This window comes from Sitophilus oryzae, unplaced genomic scaffold (genome assembly GCF_002938485.1).
Source record: "Sitophilus oryzae breed Bouriz unplaced genomic scaffold, Soryzae_2.0 scaffold_1492_pilon_pilon, whole genome shotgun sequence".
Lineage (NCBI taxonomy): Eukaryota > Metazoa > Arthropoda > Insecta > Coleoptera > Curculionidae > Sitophilus > Sitophilus oryzae.
In genome coordinates this window covers 595,047-619,230 of record NW_022146161.1, presented here as the reverse complement: position 1 = coordinate 619,230, position 24,184 = coordinate 595,047, and the positions used below count along the sequence as shown (strand labels likewise).

The 24,184-nt window shown below is 33.2% G+C and overlaps 1 protein-coding gene across 1 annotated transcript in view; it reads left to right on the top strand.

Moving 5' to 3' along the window:
* LOC115877444 (focal adhesion kinase 1-like) overlaps positions 1 to 20,742 on the top strand; it is a gene marked incomplete at its 3' end in the record, with an annotated part of 65,298 nt that extends 44,556 nt beyond the window's left edge. Inside the window, 8 exon segments of the mRNA XM_030893599.1 lie at positions 1,432 to 1,599; positions 3,243 to 3,864; positions 6,167 to 6,286; positions 9,828 to 10,004; positions 14,951 to 15,361; positions 16,552 to 16,718; positions 16,720 to 16,891; positions 20,591 to 20,742. Coding sequence (XP_030749459.1) covers positions 1,432 to 1,599; positions 3,243 to 3,864; positions 6,167 to 6,286; positions 9,828 to 10,004; positions 14,951 to 15,361; positions 16,552 to 16,718; positions 16,720 to 16,891; positions 20,591 to 20,742 — 1,989 coding nt within the window.
* Positions 20,743 to 24,184: the final 3,442 nt, after the last annotated feature.

Sequence of the window (24,184 nt, the reverse complement as noted above, 5' to 3'; positions counted from 1 at the left end):
AACTGAAAAAATGTAATCGAGTTATTTTATTTAATTAAAAACGGTATGTGCTAATACAAAACAAACAAAAACAAGACACCACATACCAAAAAATATAAAAAGAACTATTTCTTACTTTCAAGCTTTATGATATATGATAATATAACTTATGTACAAATACAAATTTGTAATATTCCGCAGGAATAAATAAAACAACATAAATAAAACAAACTATTTTATTAATAATAACACTTACCAAATTTTACACCTCACAGGTTAATTAATTAACTTTAATCTTAATTTTTTTTAACCAGTACCTTTTGACATTATTTTTCTGCAGTACTAAAATTTTACAACTGATATTTTACAGCTAGCTACTCCAGTTTTTAGTATGGGTTTAGTATGGTCCTTCTACCATATACGAGATGCACTTATCTACGACGAGATGGTATACGAACTTTATTGATAGTAACTTTATTGGTGTATCTGTATAAGACTTTCTGCCTGGGCAGCGAGTATTAACCATAATCTGTGCTCTGGGTTCTACAGTTAATTTTCACTCGATTTTTCCTCCACTTGACTTCAAAAGACACAAAACACACGTAATAACACGAATCACAATGCACCATCTTCCAAAACGCAGGGTATTTGACAAAAGTTGTCACAAAATTATAACCTATAATTTGGCAAGACTTTGACAAATGTCAAAAATCTAAAGGCGAGTTCATACGCATCGGCGTCCGTTTGTCGTTCATCGTTCCGTCAAACCAATAAGATTGAAATACGATCTGTCATTTTTGAAATAAACCAATAAAACTGGTTAAAAACAACAAGTGACAACGCATGACGAATTTATATTTAAACCCATCCATAGTTAACTTAAAAATTATTAGAAACTTTTTTTAGTAAAATAAATAGATTGGTATGGGACGTCATCGCTTTTCTTCTGTCATCGTCTGTCGAAATCTTACCTGAGAAAAAAAACAGAGTATACACTTTAAACCAGTTAAAAAATATGTAGGTGGCGCCCTCTACAAGTATCAGTCGTATTGACATCAAAATCAAATTTCTCATGTCAAAAAATTCCCAGACACCAATTTTCATCCAAATATTTACGTTACTTCATAAATTATTTGGAAAAAATCGAAATAATTGAATAAAATGAAACTTTTACACCCTGTATCTCCGAAACTAAGCATTTTAGGACATACATTTATGCGAACTTTTTTACCTACTTATTTTTTTCTGTAGAATATGCTGCTGAAGTATTCGAAATACAATTTGGACCACCCTGTAGATATAAATGTTTATAAACAAAACGTAATTGGAAGACTAGAAGGCTCGGAATTGAATTTTGTCGCACCTTCTAAGTTATACCCGACAGAAGAAGAAAAAATTAAATTATATGGATCAAATAAAACCAAAATACTTCTAATCTATATATTTTTGCAGATATATTGGCTACACCAAGACCTTACCATGCAACAAGTACACGACAAATACTTGCGGAAGCACCCCAATGCCGAATGGCGGTACGAACTTAGAATTAGGTATCTTCCAACTAGTCTTCGAAAGCTCTTTGATAAGGACAACGTCACTTTTCATTACTACTATGATCAGGTAAGTACACAGATAGATTGGTCTGTATTTCAATACATGCGACAGAGATAAATATAGATTAGAGGTAATATTATAGGTTGAGAGAAAGAAAGACAAAATAAAAAGCGGCATATAGTGTTGCCGGTTTTTACGTTTGTAGAAAAATGTGTGTAGAAGAAAATAAACTATTTTAAAAATAAAAAAATAAACTTTCGTGCATACTACTAAAATAAAGATAATATTTATATCTAAGCTAAATATAATAAATTACAGCTGTAGTAAAATGAGCAACTAATTGTGAAAAATAAAGTTCCAACCCTAGATGGAACATTTTTCATAAACGCGTACTTATGCGGTTTGAAATTTTGATGCAAAACCCGGCAATACCGCATAGAAGAAATGTACCAACCCAACTTTTCCATGATTTTCCATGCTGTCCATATCACTGTTTTACACGCTAAAATCCAGACCATCACGCAGTTTCGGTGACCAGATTAGTAAAATTATGTTTTTATTAGTGAAACTGTTGATTAAAGAAATAACAAGATGCCCAACCTTATGGGCGATTTTGTGACACAAAACATGCCCGAAATTTAATTTAGCTCTGCGCCGCTGCACGCTAATAGTCGTTTACAGCGCAGCGGATAAAGAATACTGTATCGTAGTTCTTCTTTCAGCTGACAGAGTGGGTGGTTACTGGAGACAGTGTTGCCAAAACTGCAGATTTAATCCGTAGATTTACGGATTTTGGGTACAGTACGTTAATAAGGATTTCCTATATTAACCAATTTAATATAACAGTATATGATTAAACAGAGAACGGCGTTAGAGTTGGCTTGGAAATGAAGATTGCCGTTATTTTCTAAGTAAAAAATTATGGTAAATGTCAATAGTCGACATTTCCAAGCCAACTAAACTACTTTTTTCGATCATACGAAATATTCAGTACCTATAAAAGAATTTTTATTTTTGTTGTTTATTCTATATGTATTTAACACGAATAAATTTTCAGTACATAAACGCGGATTTTTCATCCAAAGATATTTTCGTCAAACGTATCACAGATATTGTACATTTTAATATGGCAACACTGTCGCTTTCAGTTCCACACCGTCTTCGATATGTCTTCGCTAGCCGAATTAGAGAAAATGAGTGTTTAATGCGTTGGCCGCAGAATGAGTAGGGGCTCCACCATACAGCACTTGAGACGTAAGGGGAAATCAAATCAGTCTTGTCACGAATGTGCCCATTAGATTGCGTATCTTACCAATTCTTTCAAGCAACGGTGAAACGTCATTATTATTCGTGTTTTAAATCTGAGGATGATGGTATGCCGCATATGTAACTATTTTTGAACCTGTCCCATATTAGTAATAATCCCACTGTAATTCAAGTCTTGACTCTGTCCTGACAATATATTTCCAGATTTATACGTTTTGCATAAAGCTAATCATAAAATAAACATAGAAGGGTACCAAACTCAAATTAAAATCAAAAATTCAAATTAATTAACGAGTCAAACAAAATTGACATAAAAAGTTTGTTGCAATAACCTATTGCGTAGCTCCCCTTTTTAATTTATGAATATTAAAGAAATTGAAAGAGAGTACTTTTATTCAATGGTCTCAATCGTCCCTCTTAATCAAGGGTTATCCTTTTTCCAGGTCAGGAGCGATTATCATTCCGATCTACACAAAAAAGTCGACCAAGACGTGGCTGTGCAACTGTGCTGTCTAGAAATACGAAAATACCTAAAAGATACGCCCCCCAGCGGTTTGGAGAAGAAATTCAGCCTCGAGTACATCGAACGAGAAGTTGGCTTGCAAAAATTCATACCCGGCACTTTGCTAGAAAAAATCAAATCAAAATCTCTCAAGAAAAGCATCCAGGCCCACTTCAAAAAGAACGTACACATGAGCGAATTCGACTGCATGTTCCAGTACATGGAAACGTTGAAACACCACACAAACTTCGACCAGGAGAGGTTTGAAGTGGATTACGGAAGTAGTTTTACCGTGCCTGTGGAGTTGGTGATTGGGCCGCATATTGGGATACAAGCGTCGCCCACCAAGAAGATCGATTTCAACCAGATCCAAGCAATACAGACACTGGTCAGCGATTGCGAGGAGCATTCGAAGGCCACGTTGCAACTGAAGGTGGCCAGTACGCACGAGGTGTTGTTTTTTACGTGTCCCAGCGTGGACGTTGCGGAGAGTTTGGCGGATTTGATCGATGGGTATTGTAGGCTGCATTCGGGAAGTGAGGCTTCGATCTGGAATAAGAAAGGTAGGAGTATTATTTAAATTAGAATTGTTTATTTGATGTTTTTGTCGACGGAGAAATCCAGGTTAGCGTCTTGTGTAGTTGTTTTTAATGAATTTTATTGGTTTATTTGAATGATTATTAGGGTGAGTCAAAAAAATGGACTATTTTTTTCACTTTATGCTCTGAAAAAAAGGTTGGTAGACACCTCAAAAAATTATCTCCAAGTATGAGCTCTTAATTTTAATAGGAAGGTTCTCCGCCTTTCAGTTTTCTATTTTTTTCCTTAATATTAGAAAGAAAAATTCATATCTCGGTATCTACTATTTGGAAAAAGTATATCTAAATATTTATTTGTAGGAAATTGAATTCTCCACAAAAAATATCTTACAATTTTTTTGTAAACCTCACCGTTCGAAAGTTATTAAAGGTTGAAGTTTGATTATTTTAAGGCAGATTTCTTTTTTCTTATGAATCTGATAACTCGTTAACAAAAAATCAGTATGATAAGCGCAACTCATGGTTTTGTAAGAAATTTACTGCTCTACAAAATTTCTTTTCGATCATGATCATACGGTACTATAAAATAAAAACTATATATTTTTTCTTTTTTTAATTTTCTTTGACTTTTTTATTATATTTTAAGGTTTTAAAATCTTGGTTTTAAGTCAGTAGTAAACAAAACGAAACTTTTGTTTACATTTTGTTTAATGATTGACGTTTCGACCATTTTAATTCGGTCTTCTTCAGAATCTATAATATACAATACTATTTTATCATTAACAATGTGTTTAATATATAATTTTTCTTATCACAAACGTAGAACATATTTTATACGTATATTATAGATTCTGAAGAAGACCGAATTAAAATTGGTCGAAACGTCAATCATTAAACAAAATGTAAACACAAGTTTCGTTTTATTTACTACTGACTTAAAACAAAGATTTTATTTAGATTAAAAAACTATAAATAGAAGTTTTATTTCACTATTTTTCATATCTAGCTTTGTTTTTAAAGAACAAATTTAACCCTTTTGAATGATACCAAATTTGTTAAAATCGGTCAAGCCAAGAGTCATGTAGTATATTTTATCCCCATCTTCCACTCTATTTCACTAATTTTATGTGGTTTGTTAAGATCTAAATATATTAATGTGTGTTTGGTTAGGATCTAAATAATATTAATTTCCATCATAAAACATAAAATATAAAAAGTTGCATAAAAATATAAATAGTATAATACTTTATAATTTTTTGAAATGCCGAATGAATTTGACTAAATTTGAATAAACTTCTCCTCGTCTATGCTCAAATTTATACAGGTGACGTGCTCTCGACCGTCGATCGTGCGACTCCAGTGCGCGGCTACAATCGACTTTCCGACAGGTCGTGCCGCTCGCGCCGCTCGCTCTCGCCGATACCCCTTCAGTGCACGCGGAGCTTAAGAATATTGCTTCGGAGACAGTCTTGATGGCATATTTTAGCGACATGGCAAGGCAGAAAAAGCCATCTACTCTTGGGGCTACGTACAGCATGATACGGACAATGCTAGAATTAAGGGAAAAGACTGACATATCAAAATATCACAAATTCGTCGCTTTTTCAAAACGCCAGAATGTAGGTTTTAAGCAAAGAAGTCTAGCATTTTTACCTTCAACAAATAAATGTATTAAAATCTTTAATTATTATTATTGTTAATCTTCTTGTTTATTTTTGTTGATCTTAGATAAGTATTTGATAAAGATATTACAAGAATAATTTGCTTAATTAAATGGGGCCAGAATTAAGGAAAACCGAAGGAGGGAAATGGAAGAGGGAAGAAATGTAGAAATACACTTTCAAGTTATTTATTATTCATAGGAATGGTGTAGAGTTTAGAAAATTATTCGTAATAAATAGTTATGTTCTCATATAAATCAACACCTACATTTACTGAGAAGTCTAATGATAGAACTAATAACCTACAATACGAATACATGGATTGTGTGTGAGTTTCAACAAATAGTTTGGCGTTATCTGTTCCATTAAAAGCACCGGAAAACCTAAAGTAGGTCAGTTTTGAAGCTATAATGCTCAAGAAGCGGATATACCGGGTGTTTTTCAAAAGTGACTCATCCCCCTCACCCCTATTACTTATTTATTTCTTTCAGATAAATAACGAAATTTGGTATGTTAGTATACGAGTATGTATATGACATAAATCAGGATTGATTGATGTTTTCAATTAGTTTTGGTCACTTCCTGTTTAATTGTTTAGTTTAGTAATAACAATAACATATTTTATAAATATATAATATTTCAACTGGTTTTTATTATTATTTTAGATTCTGCGCAAGTCAAAAACAGAAGCGGCAAAGACAAGACATGCGTGAATTCGACTGGTACGATGCTGTCGGAAGATTACGCTGAAATTGTCGAAGAAGGAGATTATTCAGTACCAGCAGGTAATTAAAAATTTGTGTTATAAAAATTGGGTAAATGTTACGTACTGCTTATACAGGGTGAGTCTTAAATAAGTGCAAATATTTCCGGGGCTGGTAGATCTTGAGAAAAGAAACGTATTTTCTCTTTGCCGTTTTTCAAATAAGCCCAAAATAACCGAGTTATTTTACTTTGAAAATTTAAAAAAATACGATTTTTTGCTTTTACTTTTTAGAATTATACAGGGTGTTTCAAAAAACATGTGGGGAGATTCCTCACGTAGAATTTTTTATATCAAGATAGGTCCGATTCTGCTTGGTGTCGTAGCTGCAGGGTGTAAAAGTCGTAAATTTATACGACGTTATCGAGGCGTAATATCTCAGAAACTACCAATTTTACGTAAAAATGAAAAGGACAATTCTTGTAGATAATTACCTAAACTTCATTTTTTATTCCAAGAAAAATTTTGTAAATTGTATACTTTGACAGATATTTGCGAAAAAACTGATTTTTCGGCTATTTGGGATTATTTTTTCGGTCAAAGCTGACCGGGTACGGTGTTTTTTTCCCTAAAACTGCTCCCCAAACAGTACACAATCCGCCTGAAAAGTCCCGGTCGACCTATTAAGCCGTGGTTTCAACCTTCATTTACTGGACTATAAAAAGTGTATTTTATCTACGTCAGTGAGTTAAGAAGCTCTTAACTCACTCATTTTGAGTGAGTTAAAAGCATCTTAACTCACGCATTTTCATTACCGCACTCCTTGTTTAGATGACTACCAAAGAGGAAAAATATTTTGTGAAACATTTATTTTGCACTAAATTGGAAAAATATGTTATGAGTACCTTTTCATTTCCATAGTTGTGTACTTTTTTTCGGTGCACCATTTTTCATAGTTAGAGTATGTAGGTATATTCATACTTCTGTTTCGATCTTGCTGGAAGCAATCCAAAAATGGCTCTGAATGCCTCTTCTTCAATGTCAGAGGGAATACTTTCCGAATCGCTCATTTTTTAAACTAGTGACATCAATATTATTTACTGTCATATTGACATTGCCATGCATGGTGTTATTTGAACAAAGGTATTAAGGTAATTGATTTTTAGAGGTATATAGTTAAGTACAATCATTTTTAAAATGTATTGTGTGTTTTTATAGTTAGACGTAGATAAAATATTGTACAATACACGCGAGTTAACTCCATTAAGATACTTGTGTGGTTACACATATCTTCATGATGCTGTTAACTCACTTGTATCGAAAATATCTATTGCATAAAGAAGATATTTTCATTAAAAACTTGGTTTAATTTTGCGATATTTTTAAAAGTTTATACAAATAAACCCAACAAAAAGTTATAAGCATTATCTACAAACAGTATTTTTAATAAACCCAGTTTGTCTCTTTCATTCTATGCATATTCTATGTCAATTAATAACATACATGTAAACACTTCAAAAAGAACATAAAAGGTATGGTAAATATAAAACTACAAACTTAAGTTGGTATATTTGAAACCGCACATTACATTTTAATACTGCGTCATTTTAATTTATTTTCCCATGACATGAAATGGAATATTTTTGGAATGAACAAACAGCGCGGAACAGGCGCTGTGCAGTCGTAATTTAAGTTTCGTGCGACAGGCTCTAATTGCCTTCGAATTTCGGAATTAGTTGGCGTTATCATATTACAGAATCGTAAAATGCTTAAAATAGCTTAAAATATGGTCATAGTATATTCTTCTGGGGACATATCTAACAAAATATGCACTAAAATTCAACAATATACAGTGTAACCCAATATTCTGTGGACATAGAACGACTATGGTAATCGCAAAACAATTTCCGATGCACGTGATCAACTTTGAGTGACAACGCTGAACCCGATGGCGACAGCGCTGCCAGATTGTGATTTGGTTTGAAAAAGTGAAAAAAATATATTTATTATATCATTTTTAAAGATTTTTACGTTTTATTTAATTACTAGTATTTTAGTGATTAATTGGTTTATTTGTTTTATAGCTCATTTTACTTATTACATATTGGCAAAAACTAGTCCATTATGAAGATTATTCTAAGCGTTATTAAGGGTTATTTATTTATTTATTGATGTACATCTTACAACGCCATAAGTGGTAATAAGTAAGAGGGTGTTATTAATGCACAAACTAAGAATCACAGAATTTAATAAAAACTTACGTAGAAATAATTTCGAAAGTGGTGTAATGTGCTTATCAATCAAACTTACTTCTTTAACTGCAGTCAAGGGTAATAAAGGACCTTTTTTGTCACGTTCTCGTTCAAAATAGTTTATCAGGGAAGCTACAAACTCTTTGCTTCAACTGTTTAAATGCTTCAGCATATTTTCAACACACAATTTCAAGAAATGCAATACAAAAACTCGAAAATTTAGTTCTTAAAAGAACTGTTTGTGCTTAAAAGTACAAATTTAAAAAAAAAGACTATGAAAATAGGCAAAAAACGAGAATTACTCACAAAGATTTAGCAACAACACGATATTATACTAAATAATGACTAATGGCATTAGGATAATTGTCAAATAATAGACGACAACCTTGCTGAAAACGGCGCGATGTGACCAACATAGCGATAATAAAATTCGGTTTAAACTAATTTTTGCAGCTTTAATCTAAATAAAATATCTGTTACAATCATTTGCTCTATAAAGTGAAATGAAGAGCTACTCGATATCTGAATTTATTCAACAAATTTAAACATTTTTGCCAAAATTTCATTTAGAATTTAATGAGATTTTGGTGTAATGATATTTTGCTAATACCCCAGTCAAATTACTTTAAAAAATGCCCATCGGTGGAAAAAATTCCCACAGTTTTGAAAATGAAAAACGTTAATAAATTTAAAATTTATTATTTTTTTATGCTTTTTATGAAGCTTATTGTCAATTATAATTTGTAAAATAATAAAATTCCATATTTTTGGGAAGTAGATTATTAAAGCATAATAGATTTTATGCGTCTCCATAGCTTGATGTGAGAAAAAACATTTTTTGGAAGTCAGCTTTGGAAAATAATTTCTTCCCTCAAAAAGTATGCGCAGCAGCGTTTTTTTTACAAGGGACAAAAAATGTAGTAAATACTAGAAGGACTATTTTACGAAAAAAAAAAAATCGATCGTTGGTGGAGTTGGAAAATATTTATACTAATATTTATATTCGGGTGAGGGTAGTTTGTACCCTTACTTTTTCTTGATTTTTGTGAAACTCAAATGTTAAAGCAGCAAAACATAGACACCTAAAATCTCATTCAAATCGGAATAACGGTTCTTAAAACGTCTGAAAAAATATGTTTTTTTTTTTGTTAAATGTGTTTATTCCAAAAGTGCGTAGGAGCTTTATGTCCACGGAATATTGGCACACCCTGTATTTGTGTTAAAAACTACGCCTGAATCACTAAACAATAGAACACTTTTTTGGAACAATTATAACTAAATTTTGCCGGTTATTGGCAACAAATAAAAACAGGTTTATAAACTATATTTTTTTAACAATCTTTTTGTCATGATGACCTATATTTGTTTCAGTGAAGGATTACGAACTGGATCGTAACCAAATAGAATTGGGAGAAATTTTAGGAGAAGGTCAATTTGGAGACGTCCACAAAGGCCTCGTTCGTACCAAAGATGGACACAGTGTTCCCGTAGCCGTCAAAACGTGCAAAGGAGATGCCGACACTACTGAGAAGTTTTTAGAAGAAGCTTGTAAGTACCATATTGTTGTTGTAATAATTGACAATGAGAACACTCAAAAAATGCTTTATTTTATAATGTTATAAAACTATTACAAAAGAACTAAACTTATTATTGAAATTCAAATCCCGATACAGAGATATTATTCGATATGCTTGCTCGGTCGATTGTTGGAGCCGGACTAATTTGTGATGCTGTTTTGTTAAATAAGCGTCTTTTAAAATATAATCAAAAAACAACCGTCTCCGATAGACTCAAATAATCTGGCACTGTTGTTTTTCCAACGAGCAATATAAATGAAGCTTTATATTTAAATAAAATTATATAAGGATTCTTGCCACTTAACTGCTAATATAGAAATTTAATTCTACGCTGTGTTTGTCATAATGCGGATCAACCTGCTCTCACTACCGGTTTCGGAGCCCTACTCCATCATCAGGTGAGCTTGGGAGATCCACAAAATGACAACCACAGCGCAGAGATAGTTAATTCCGACTTGTCGGAAAGTATCGGTTAGATATTAAGTCCCGAACGGGAGATAGCGGCCTGCGTGCAATGGTAGTACTTTCGTATCACCGAGGCGCAACTATCAATAGTAAAAGGATGGCATTATGACAAACACAGCGTAGAATTAAATTTCTATATTAGCAGTTAAGTGGCAAGAATCCTTATATAATTTTATTATATACCTCTATTGCAAGAAATTTGTTTTCTATTTTATATTTAAAACACCCATTTATTAATTATTATTAATGCTGTTTTCCAACAATTGTGTATATGATTTTTTATTGTATCCTACTTAGCTCCTCATTCTTGTTCTATACTCAATAACTCACTTTTATCCTTTTATCTTCTTTGGCCATCTACCAACTCCCATCAGCCCTTGTCTGTCAGCAACTTGAACTGCGTCTATAACCCATCATACCCCTGTTGTAGAGAGGACAGGGTATTTCCCATCCTCCTGACAACAGTTCTTGCTCCGAGGGTACACACCCTTCCACGGTTGGAGTTTGGATCTTTTGGATATAAACATCTGCGCAATTGTCCAAGTAACTTACTTTTAAAGAGACTTCATCGGAAGAGAAAAAGTAAATCATATCCTATTATACTAATAAATAAATAAATAAATGCCCTTATTGTCAAAAATTTTTTCAATTTGTAGACAAAGGTAAACTAAACAAACAAAGTAAACAAACAAGGTACACAAACAAACAAACAAAAGATAATACAAAACATTATACAAATAATATTCTCACAGTAATATGGTAAAGACAGGAACACAGTTCAACCAAACCATACCTTGGGCGAAACTCGATTACCAATAATCAAGTTAACAACTCATTTACCATGTTAATAGGAAAATGTGAATCATAATTAAGTTAATCAATAAAGTTAATATGAGGTACACATATTTCAATGCAAACGATCCTAAGTTTGCAGGCTGGTTATAAACGATCTGTGACGAAGTTGTCGGCTTGATAACTAGTGGTCACTTGACTGAACTAGAGAATTGACTTAAATATTTACAAAATTGTAAATAGATTTTTTCAGCTGAAATTATTTTAAAAATAAATAACAACAAAGAAAATTTCGATTATTCAATCCGGTTTCTAATTAAATGAGAAGAAACATAAAAGAGCAGTGAACAGTTTGTATTACATAACATAATCAACAGTAAACAAAGAACTATAAAAACAACGACTATGTATTAATTTTACACCTACTAGAAAATAGTGCGTTACTGTTATAAAAATAATTTCACTGTTCTGAAGAAAGGTCAAGATTGAAATGATTGTTCATCGAGTTTCAATGTTACTCAATATTTTTTATTACATGTGTATAAAATAGTTTATTGAGTTATTAGCGACATAAATATAATTTTGCTTGTGGTAATCTACATCATTTAATGGTGACTTGAACAGTGCAGTAACTAAATAACTTACGGTAGAATTTACCGTAAACTGGAATTAAATCTGTCAAATTCATTTTGTTGGTGAATTTTATGAATCTCTTCTAAGTGTTCTTCCCTTAAGGTTCCTTTCGGCAGAATTTCATACTTCTAGACCAGATAGGAAGGAATTTTCATACAACGAACTTTTCGATAATTTTACTCTCTAAGAGGATGAATTTCCGAAATTGGCTTTGTCTAGCTAACAAACTAATGTCATTTAAAAGAATATTTGTTCTATAATAATAATAGCTCCCGTATATAGCGATCAACGTCTTGAGGGTAGCAAGGTACAGCTTGTCATGCTAGAGCCGTTCGGTATACAAGGAAGGTAATGTGGCTAGCACTACGCTTCAACCGTCTATTATTACCTCAGGATTGTGAAGCCCAAGTACTCATTTAAGGCCGAGTCGACCTAGGTACCCAAACTATTTTTATTTTAATAAAAATAGTCGGCTGATGAAATGCCGGGTGTAGGATTCGAACCCACAACCTTGAGATTGGTAGACGAGAGCCTGTACTTCTACGCCACCGGGGATCATTTGTTCTAATCTTTGTATAAAAAGATTAAGGAAGGAGATATCAAAAATATATGTACCTTTCATTTAAAAAAAGAATCATCAAAATTGGAGAAGCGGTAGCCGCGGGATGGATAGGACAAAAAACCCTTTGAGCTTTTATATTTATAATTATTATAATAGATAGTCAATATAGTAGACAATAGCAATGACAATAGGAATTGAAAATCATATAATTGTATCTTATATCTATTATTCTTTATTTAGAAATAATTATTAATTTAGAATGAACAACATGTTAATACAATTGTAAGCACTACAATGATCGTCGCGCCCACAATACACCCCAGATATGGTATCATTAAATTTTGATTTGTCATAAATTCAAAGAACCTATTCAAAAATCGTGCGCTTTTCTATAGATGTTTAATTGTTTTTTATTGCCCATTAATACTTCTGTATGGCGAATTAAGATGTCGCTGGTCGATAGGCTCTCGTATTTTAGAATCGAAGGTTATTTTGTAATAGGAAAGCTTACGTGACAACGGGAAGTTGAAATTACATGCACAATAGTTTATTTGTACATATTTTGCCAAATAAGGCACATTGTTATTGACGTAGTAATTTATTTTTAAATACAATTATAAATGGCATTGCAAATATGGTAGGTGTGTACAAGCTAGGAGTTTACAGCAATTTGAAATATTTATACTTTCATGTATGTATTTTTATGTTTTATTATTCCAGGTAGTTAAAAACGATTGTTATAATTTTTAAAGAACTATATTCGATTGGGAGTATTATGGCTCAACTATGTAAAAATATGAATTTTTAAAGCTCCACTTCAAAAATTATTATAATGTACAGGGTGTTTCAAAGACGCATATTTGCATGTCTAAACTATAAGAACTATGAACATACAGGGTTCGGCAAAGGTGCGTCTGACATCTGTAGCCCCTAGAATAAAAAACTTGGGAATCTTGTTTAAATGCAAACCTAAAGTAAGTATGTACTATGGTGTATTTCAGGAAAATATTTTAACCATCTACAGGGTGGCTCAAAATAATAGTAGTGAATTGGGAAGATTTTTTTAAATGGAACCCCCTGCATATTATTGCATTTTTGGCTTCCTTTCAGACCATTTTACATTATCTTAAAAAATGTTTAAATATTTTTCGATAGTTTCAGAGATATTAATTAATAAATAAAAAATATATTTTTTTTCAACCATTCTTAAAAAAAAATATTACAAATACAAGAACTGTCCTGAAATCAAAACTATATTAGGTATTTACTTTAGATGGTTTAGACTTACTTTGCTATAAATATCGTAATCTTAAAGCATACAGGGTGTTCAATGTACTACGCCAAATTTTTATAAAAGCATTTTTCTTCGTTTCTTTTTAAATCGAACACCCAAAAATACATTTTTTGTATTTAGGGTATTCCAACATTTTTTTGCAGATACTCCGGTATTATCTCATATGGCTCTTTCAACTGTAAATAGCCCAGTCAAATTAGACAAATCGGTGGAAAAAATCCCACAGTTTTGAAAATGGTTTTAAATGATTCCTCTAGATTTGGGCTGATATGTGTTAAAAGTCCCCGAAGATAGTTGATCAGCTCCAGGTGAGGGGGGAGGGGTTAAATGTCACTTTCATGACTTTTTAGCTTATATCTCGGAAAATATGAAACCTACGAAAAAATACCTTATATAGAAAATTGAAGCTCAGAAAATTCTCTACAAAATTGGTTAAACGCATTTTTTTCATAGGTCTAACCTTTTGAGAACTACAGGGTTGACAAAATTAACAGCATTTCTAATATTGTATTTTCGCATCTAAAATCCAATTAAAATCTAAATTTAACCTTTCATGTTAATAATGGTAATATTAAGGGGTCCTTATGTTATCCTTCAAGTCTTCCTTTCATCCTGACTTTTTTTCTTCTATTGGAGAGCAGTAGTGCACACACGACTTAACAAAATCTATATACAAGTTAAAGATTAATGCATGACTGCCTTACGGTAAAAAAGTACATCACAGCATTTAGCGCAGCTGCAAATATTGTAGAAAGTATACGAAAACCAAGAATCATGGTTAATGGTCCCTGTTACTTCTTATTACCATTTGTGGTGTTGTAAGTTACATCTATAAGTAAATAACCCATAATAACGCTTAGAATAATCTTCATAATGAATTAGTTTTTGCCAATATGTAATAAGTGAAATAAGTTATAAAAATCAAATTAATTAATTACTAAAATATTAATTATTAAATTAAAAATAAAATGTAAAAATATTTTAAAAATAAATTGTTTCCTAATTTTACATTAAGATTCATCTCATAAATCCATCACAATCTGGCAGCGCTGTCGCCATAGCTTGACACTCAAAGTTGATCACGTGCATCGGAAATTGTTTTGCGATTACTTTACTTGTTTTATATGTTTATTAATATATATAATTTTTATCGGTCACATTTTCTTTACAGTCATAATGCAACGTTTCGACCACCCCCACATCATCAAACTGATAGGCTTCTGTTCCGAGACGCCCGTCTGGATCGTCATGGAACTAGCCAAATTGGGCGAGCTTCGAGCCTACCTCCAGAACAACAAGCACCGCCTGGACCTATCCGCGCTTCTCACCTACGCCTACCAACTGTCCACCGCGCTCAGCTATCTGGAATCGAAGAAATACGTTCACAGAGACATCGCGGCCAGGAATGTGCTCGTTAGTTCGGATAAGTGCGTTAAATTGGCCGATTTCGGGCTGTCGAGGTGGATGGGGGAAGACCAAAGTTACTATAAGGCCTCGAAAGGAAAGTTACCTATTAAGTGGATGAGTCCGGAGAGTATTAATTTTAGGAGGTTTACTACGGCGAGTGACGTGTGGATGTTTGGTAAGTAATTCCGGTTTGATTTGGGGAATTTCAAATAGTTATACACACTATAATAGTACGAGAGGTAGCAACGTCGGGAAAACAAGTATTTTAAAAAAGCTGGCTCTTTAATATATCGTTTACTATGCTCTCTGGAACACCATGCGGCCCGTCTGGTTGCCGGTAAACGTTGCGTTCCCTACTGCGCATTGAAAGAAGATCCTATATTTTTATTAGTCCTTTAAATTCTAGTATTGAATATAAACCGACCGAGTCTCCATAGCTCAACGCGCAGAGGTCCGCCTATCAAGCAAGGAGTCAGAGTTCGAGACTAGGTCAGGGCAAAAACTTTTTTATTTTATTTTCGTTTATAGTAAAGTATTAAATAATTCTGATGATTAAAAAAAACAAATATTTAATACTTTACTATCAGAATATAAACGAAAATAAAATAAAAAAGTTTTGCCATGACCCGGTCTCGAACTCATGCATATGAACATCGTTTATTATAATAAAACAAGACCAACGTAATACACCCAGAGTTTTGTAAATGGAGTAAATATAAATATAATAGGTACTTTAATGATGGAAAAAATAAAAGAGTTACATTATATTTTAGGGCCACAAACAAAAAGACATAGATAAATGAAACAAGTTTAGATTGGTAAACACTATTTGGTGCTAAATAAAACTTAAATTAAACTCACAAGATAGCAATAATTACTTTGAAAATGGACGCTATAAACACTTTTCGGAATTTTTTCAATGAGAGCGGTTTAGATTTTGAAAGATTTTATAATTTTTGAAGATTCTGACTTTGGCAATAGATATGGAAGAGAAAATTATTTCTGTTTTTGTTTGCGGTTGTTCCTACCAACCGCTATAGCAGCGCCAGATCACGTACAACAGTCGCGATCCAAAATTTTGACGGGCTTTCCAATCTAAACTTGTTTCATTTATTTATGCTCGTAATACAAAATTAAAGTGTCAAAACGAATGACAATGTCAGGAAATAAATAAATGAATGTGGCAATTTGATATTTTTACAGCAGAGCTATCACCCGAATCCCTATCGGGAAATTTAAATTCCACTTAGTCAGTTCGGCGCCGAATATGTCCGAATATGTTTGAATTCGAATGAATTTAAAAATCGAGTCCTCGATTGCGTAACTAAAAGTTTAATTGATATCAAATATACATATTATTTTCAGGAGTATGTATGTGGGAAATCCTGATGCTCGGCGTGAAACCCTTCCAAGGCGTCAAGAACAACGACGTCATCGGAAAAATCGACAACGGCGAGCGTCTACCCCTGCCGGACAAGTGTCCTCCCCGTCTCTATTCCCTCATGTCCCAGTGCTGGGCGTACGAGCCTAGCAAAGAGGCCCAGTTTCAAGGATATTAAGGAAATCCTCCAGGAAATACTGCTAGAGGAAAACCAGGCGCAGCAGGATACGTTACGGCGCGAGACTAGGAGGGTGGCGGCAATGTCGTGGGGTCCTATGGATGAGTCATGTCCGCCTCCTAAACCTACCAGACACCCGATGCAAGGTAGTTATCATATATACAGAACTAGATTTTTCCGCTACATCGTCCGCATAAAATTCGAATGTTTTATACATTTGTTTATGATTGGAACCCTAGATCATATACATATACTTACGTGGATAAGTAAATAACTATGGAAACTGTCAAAACATATCAACGACTTCCATTTATCTTCTTTTTTTGCTGCACACGCGGTCTTTCTACTCTATCTATCCTTGTCAAGGACCTATCGTCCACACGCCAAATTTGAATATGTATTAATTTTAAAAATTTAATTTGTAAAATGTTTATATTTGAACAATAAATTGAATGTTTACTGTCAGAAAAATTAAATTATATAAAAATACATTTAGCCAGGAACTTAAAATACATTTAACCAGAAAGTATGCATGTGGTTTTTGAAATCGTTTTGAAAACAGTTTTGGTATTGAAATCTCCATGAAAACAGGTATTTAAAATCGTTTTGAGTCTCAAGGTCGATTCGCCTCTTTCTGGGATCGGATCGAGATCGAGATGTCGAAAATAGTACTAGGATCAGATTGAGACATGCGCAAAGCATGTCCGTTTTCTGTATTTTCTTTCGTACTAAAACTTACAGTGTATAAAACAAGTTTGCTCAGCATGCTATAGTTGAAATTCATTTAAATTTATTTTAAATCCAAAACAAAATAAAAATATGTAAACGAAACAACCATCAGCTAATAGCATGACAATTAAAAATTGACATGCTATTAGCTGATTGACAAACAGATGAAACGTCAAATCTCAAAACGAATTCAAATCGATTTAAAAATTTCTCATGAAAACGGAGAATTGGTATTGGATTCAAATCAATTTCAATACTCATGAAAACGTAGTAAATGTATAATTTGTACTTTCTAAACCGTATAAAATTGTGATTATTTTAGAAATACGTGCAACTTTAATGCGCACGGGCCAAAGTAAGGTCCTCAAGAAAGACAAACCTGTTGAACGTTTTATGAGTGCAATAAAAAAGGTTTGAAAATGGCATGTCGTGATGTTGGAGACATATTTTTTAATGCTAAACTTATGGCGTTGATTTATCCACGTAAGTATATATGATCTAGGATTGGAACTTGCAAAAAACAGGCAAACAGGCATAGTCATCTTACTCTAAACTTAAAAAATGAACAAAGAGTTTATTTTGTAAGAATTATTTAAATATAGCGCCAAAAACTAGGTTGACAACTCCTTCCTGGAAGCATAGAATTATGGGTAGTTTGTTGTTATGGTGTTGTTAGTTGTTATGTATTGAGAAATAAACAAAATTGGAGAATAAACTATAAAAATTACTTGAAGTCATTTTTATTGTAAATACAATAAAAATTAAGGCTCCCCCTTTTATAATTTTAATCTGAAAAAGCTTAGCCTAATCCTACTCAAATATCTGTTCGCGTATGTCTTCCCAAAATTGCAGGATAGATTTTAAAAGGATAGGATTAATTTTCTAGGATAGATTTTAAAAAGCTTTTATAGGGAATTTCACCCCCTCAAGCTATAAATTTCCGAAAATTGCTTCTTAGTGTTTAATTATGCCGCTTAAGAAATCTCTGTGCAGTTTTTTGCTAAAATTTTGAATTACTAGTATTTTGAGTATTGAGTTAATTAAGTATTAACCACTGGATTTTTTCTGGATTTTCTTTCTTGTAAATTTAATCTACTACCTATGTTGCCATGTTATTTTAACTAAATTTTTTTAAAAAATCCAAATTTTTTTTCAAAAAACTCCAAATTTTCAAACAAAAAGAAATTTGTGAAAAAAACTCAATCGTCTGGGGTCGAAATATACTAGCCCTAAAATATATACGTTTATTTAAGACTCACCCTGTATAGATTATTTATGGTTAGCTTTGAATAAGAAGACTAAGGAAGGAGCATATCAAAAATCTTAGGTACACCGCGATGGGCCTCAAATATGGCCGACTTAAATTCCGGTTTATCAGTGTCGTTCTAATTTTATTCAAAAAATCTAAAACTATGATGTAGGATTAGACGATAAGGGTAGACTCAATAATTTGTTGTTTTATTTTACGTTGTGAATAAATGTTGGTAGTTATTAAAATTGTTATAAAATATATAATTCTAATAAAAATAGATAAGTTATAATAAGTATTTATTAACACAAACATCCGATACGCTACTGAAGCAGGTAAGTCAAATTAACGTATCTAAATTCTTTGACATCTAATCTTTGACAAGTAATAAATAAAAGCTAAAATGCAAAAAAAAATATATAATTTAGTTAATTTAAGTGAATTTCATAAATGATCGGTTTACTACACGTATGTATATTATATAGTCACTTACTAGCGAAAAGTTGTTCCATTATTTCACTTAATTTTTGCCGAGATCTACCGCACGCTACACAACCAACTATTTTAGAGTCTTTTTCGATAAATCGCGATAGTGTCACTGTTAATTTAAGTTCTGCCACAATTTCGATCTAGATTTACTACCTTTATACAACTATCAGTAGTAGAATAAATAATAAATAACATAAAATAAGCTCCGTAAGACTGACAAATCCTCAAAATTTCAAATCAAATTCAAATGTGTCAAATGAATCGTCAAAATTAACTGTCAAGGATCCCACACCTAGAGAGCTTTACGGTGGCTTTTCCGCACCATGCATGAATACATGGATAGCATTATGCTCCTTCCTTAGTCTTCTTATTCAAAGATGGTTAGTGTTGATATTGTTGCGGACCCGTACCGTGTGAACTCGGCCTTAAGCTTGATTTTCATGCATCCGTTATCCGACGATACGATGATTGGATATTAATTTTATTGGTTGAATTTAAAGGCTTTGATTGGTTAACCGTTTCTAATCAATCGAAGCCTTTAAATTCAACCAATAAAATTAATATCGTATCGTCGGACAACGGATGCATGAAAATCAAGCTTTAGGCCTGGCCACTCGCCTATGACTCATACGCCCAGCGACGCCGACGTTCTAGAACGAATAAGAATTGTCGAGACAAATCTGGATTGTCTGTTGCACTCATATATAAGCAGACGCCTGAGGCCTGAGGAGGACAGAAAAACAACCGGTCGACGCGTACAGTTACATTCGCCGCGCTAATTCAAAATAAATTCCTTTTAGATAAATAGTTAGATAAATTGTAAATAACTTATAAATAGTTCTTTAAGTTTTTTTTTAATCGTTATTGTTTTTTTTAATTATTGGTAAATAAATTGTGTTTTAATAAATTGTGACTTTCTGTCCACACGGAACCGACGAAAAACGTTACAATATTTATGGAGATATATTATATTTTTTCTTGCATTCTCGCATTCATTTACTAGTTGTCAAAAATAATTAGGATACTTCAATTTGACGTGTTTCAGTAGCGTATCTGATATTTGTGTTATTAAATATGTAATTATTATAACATATCTATTTTTATTAGAAATGTATATTTTTAGCAATTTTAATTACTAATAACATTTATTAACAACATAAAACCAACTAATTATTGAGTCTACTTTACATTATATTTTTACACATTAAATAAAATCAAAATGGCACTGATAAACCCGAATTTAAGTCAGCCATATTAATCTTCTACTGTGCAAAGTTTTTTGAGATGCTCCTTCCTGAATCTTTTTCTTCAAAGTTTTTTTGAAAGCTTCTTGAACATGCTGAATAATTTGTTATCTTCAAAAATATTTTTTTTCCAGCTTTGGACTCGTCGTCGCTGGCCTCCCTCGACATGTCCAATCCCGTCCCCCAGACCTACATTGTGGCGCAGAACCCCGAAGTGCTGGCGCACCTGATGAAGGAGAACGAGACCAGAGGCGTCACCCCGGCAATGTATACAGTACCAGCCTCGGTATTTAATACGGTAGCGGTAGATTTCGATAAAAAAGATGACATTCCCGAACCCGTCCTCAAAACCTGCCCCATCCCCATGCAGAACCTGCAAAAACTCGATCCGGAGGTTCCGGACGAACCCCCGAAATCAGCCGTCGTCGGTTCGGGAACTTTGGAACGCACGCCTTCGCGTACTAGTACAGACGGTTCCGCTTCTAAGATGGGTTCGTTGGAACGCCGGCACGCCGAGGCCACTACCTCTCCTAAACTTAACTCTCTCGAAAGGAACGCGCAAGGCGTGTATAACTCTCACACTAACCTAGAGAAAACCGGTATGTTTAGTCCGAAGTTAGGTTCATTAGAACGCAAACCGAAAAGCTCTTCCCCGAAGTTCGGTTCTTTGGAACGGTCTCAGGGTCACGTTTTCGCGAAAGATTCCTTGGAAAGGAACGCTGCGATTCGGGATATCGAGTCGCTTCCTAATTATCATCCCGATCCGGTCATTTACCACGTGGAGGACCATGTGAAGAGGTTCGAGGAGAGCATTTACGATTTCCGGAGGGGCGAACGTGAAGAGCTGCGCACAAGCAGCAGTTTTCGTGAAGTCGACGCAGCACGTGGTCGAGCACAAGCCGCAGGTTTGCCCCGATAGCATGACAGATGGCTTGATTTTGATTTTTGGTTTTCGATTTTCGTTTGTTTCGCATGTTGTTGTTCGGCATGTAGAATGGTAATTTATTTAATGCGATTTTTTTTATTTTTTTTCACGTTTTTAAAACATTAGCAGAGTGGCTTGAATCAAAGAAATATCTAATGTAAAATGATTTTCGACAATATTTGATTTTTAGAACTCTTTTTTGAGTTTGTTTACTACCTGTCATAGATATCCAAATATTTGGACATGAGTTATAAATAACTATGGTAATCACAAAACAATTTCCGATGCACGTGATCAACTTTGAGTGACAGGCGATGGTGACAGCACTGCCAGATTGTCATGGATTTATGAGATGAATCTTAATTTAAAATTGACAAACATACAGGGTGCCGCACCTCATTCGCCTCGGTGAATTATACGAAAACGGAAGGATGTAGAAACAAAATATTTTATGGGTGTATGTGGAGAGACAATGTGCACAATTTAAAATTATTTTGAAATATACAGGGTGTGCCCAAAAAAGGTATTTATTATAAAGGTTAAATATGTTTAAAATCTTTGGTTTTTGAGATATTTAAAGATATTTAAATTTGCATGCTACAATAGAATAGGTTTTTAACACCCTGTACATTACTTTTCAGAATTAATTCTTGTGCTGAGTTTAAAGGTAGAGAAATAAACTTTACAGAAAAATGTTATTGCTTTCTTAAATTTATACAGGGCTATTAAAAATTGCTGATCTATTTTAAGAATTTATTTATATAAAAACTTCGTTATTTCAACTACAACACCCTGTATTTTTTTACATAAATCGAAGCAGATTCAAATGCTCTTTCAAATTATATTAGGGTTTCCGATACCTATCTAGCTGAGATTTTGAATAAAGAGAAAAAATTTTCAATAAAATGGCAACAAAGAGGGCTAGTGTCGTCATTGCAAGTTTCTAGTGACAGTAGCTATTTTCAAAATTGAAATTAGTTTATGGACTTATTTAAATTTATACCAGTTTACTTTTATTTAATTTACCTACAATAGTTTAGTAAATAATATTTATTAATATGTATTTATTATTCTATCAAGAAAAACGAAGAAATAGTTCTTTTATTTATTTTACGATGATTGTAGATTTGTAGATATATGGATTTTATATAAAAGAGCCAATTACGGCAAATTCATTTTCTTCGCTTCCAACGACAGGTTTCTGCCTAATAGTTTTTTTTATAAACCATACTACCAGCTCTGCGAAATAGGATAAGTACTTTTTCAAAAGAACGCTTATCAGGAAGATTCCTATTTGAATATCTTTGAGCATAAGCCCTTGATGCCAAGAAGCAAATTTCCTCACAAAATAAAATCACTTGTAACATATGTATTCGTTCCGCCAGCAGATACTGCTTTATTTTTCTTGATAAAATAATGAATACTTACTTATTAAACTATTGTAGGTAAATTTAAGTAAACTATTATAAATAATAATGTCTATAAACTAATGTCGAATTTGAAAATAGTTACTATCGGCACAGATTAGGTATCCTATATACAGATAAAAATCTTGTCCCTAATTCGTGGTACGAACGTTGTTTTTATGACGATGTGCAAACGAGTCAAACATCCTGTGCGCAAAAAGAAACTCCCGTAAAATAACAATAAACAGCGTAATAGAGAGATATCGCTAAACCGAATAGCGTCATGGACGTTAATAAGGCCAGGTGTTATTTCCTTTACGTGAGGTGGTGTTAACCCTCATTTATAGTTATCGGATCGGAAAGAATTCTGATCGCGTCGCGTCCGTTATTTAAACTTAACCTAACTTGGAATTTAAAAACTTTGAAAGTGTTTTGTTTACTAGGTATTTTAAAACTAAAGGCTAAAGTGCTTATTTCCAGTGCTATATTGTTCAACGTCTGCCAGTGGATTTAGTAGTTAGCAACAAATTCTCTTAGAAGGGCTAAGTCGTCATCTGCTGTAAACCTAAGCATCTTTATAGGTTCTTTAGTATTGGAAGAGGTGGAACTCATATTTTAAATATATTTATTTAATTAAAACTAATCCCAGCTACTTAAATATCAAATTACCTAATAAAAAACTAAAGCAATAATTCAAAACAATTCAAGCATAACCTAAAATAAGATATCGCCGGTCGGCTCCGGTTGTCAAATACCCGCACATGCCCATTAAGCAATTTTTAAACGTTATCAGAGGTTATTGAAAAAGAGCGCTTGGTGTAATTGATCCGAAAATTACGTCAGGCGGTAACGTTATTAGCGGGTGTTGCGTTAAAAATTGACTCGCGTATATCGTAACCATAAGGTACGCGTAAATACTGGATGACGCTAATCGGTTTTCCGATATCTCTCTAATAACTGTGCCGGTCAGGCGCTGTGCACAATTTTAGAGGCCATAAGTGGGCGTGCTATGTGCGCAAACTAGTCACCTAAATAGTGCCCGATTCCGAAAATTGGAACCACGAAAACAATAAAGAAAAAACAAAGATTATAATCTGTATAATCTGTGCTATCGGTCACTAGAAAATTGCCATGGCGACACCAGCCATCTTGATTGCATTATTTAAAAATCGCTTTTTACTCAAAATCTGAGCCAGATGGGTATAGAAACCCTAATATAGTTTGAAAGAGCATTTAAATCTGCTTCGACTTATTTTAAGAAATACAGGGTGTTGCATTTGAGATAACGAAGTTTTTATATAGAATATATCCTTAAAAAAGATCAGCAAACTTTTGATACGCCCTATAAATTTAAGGAAGCAATACCAGCAATACGTAACTGAACGAAGCATACCGAG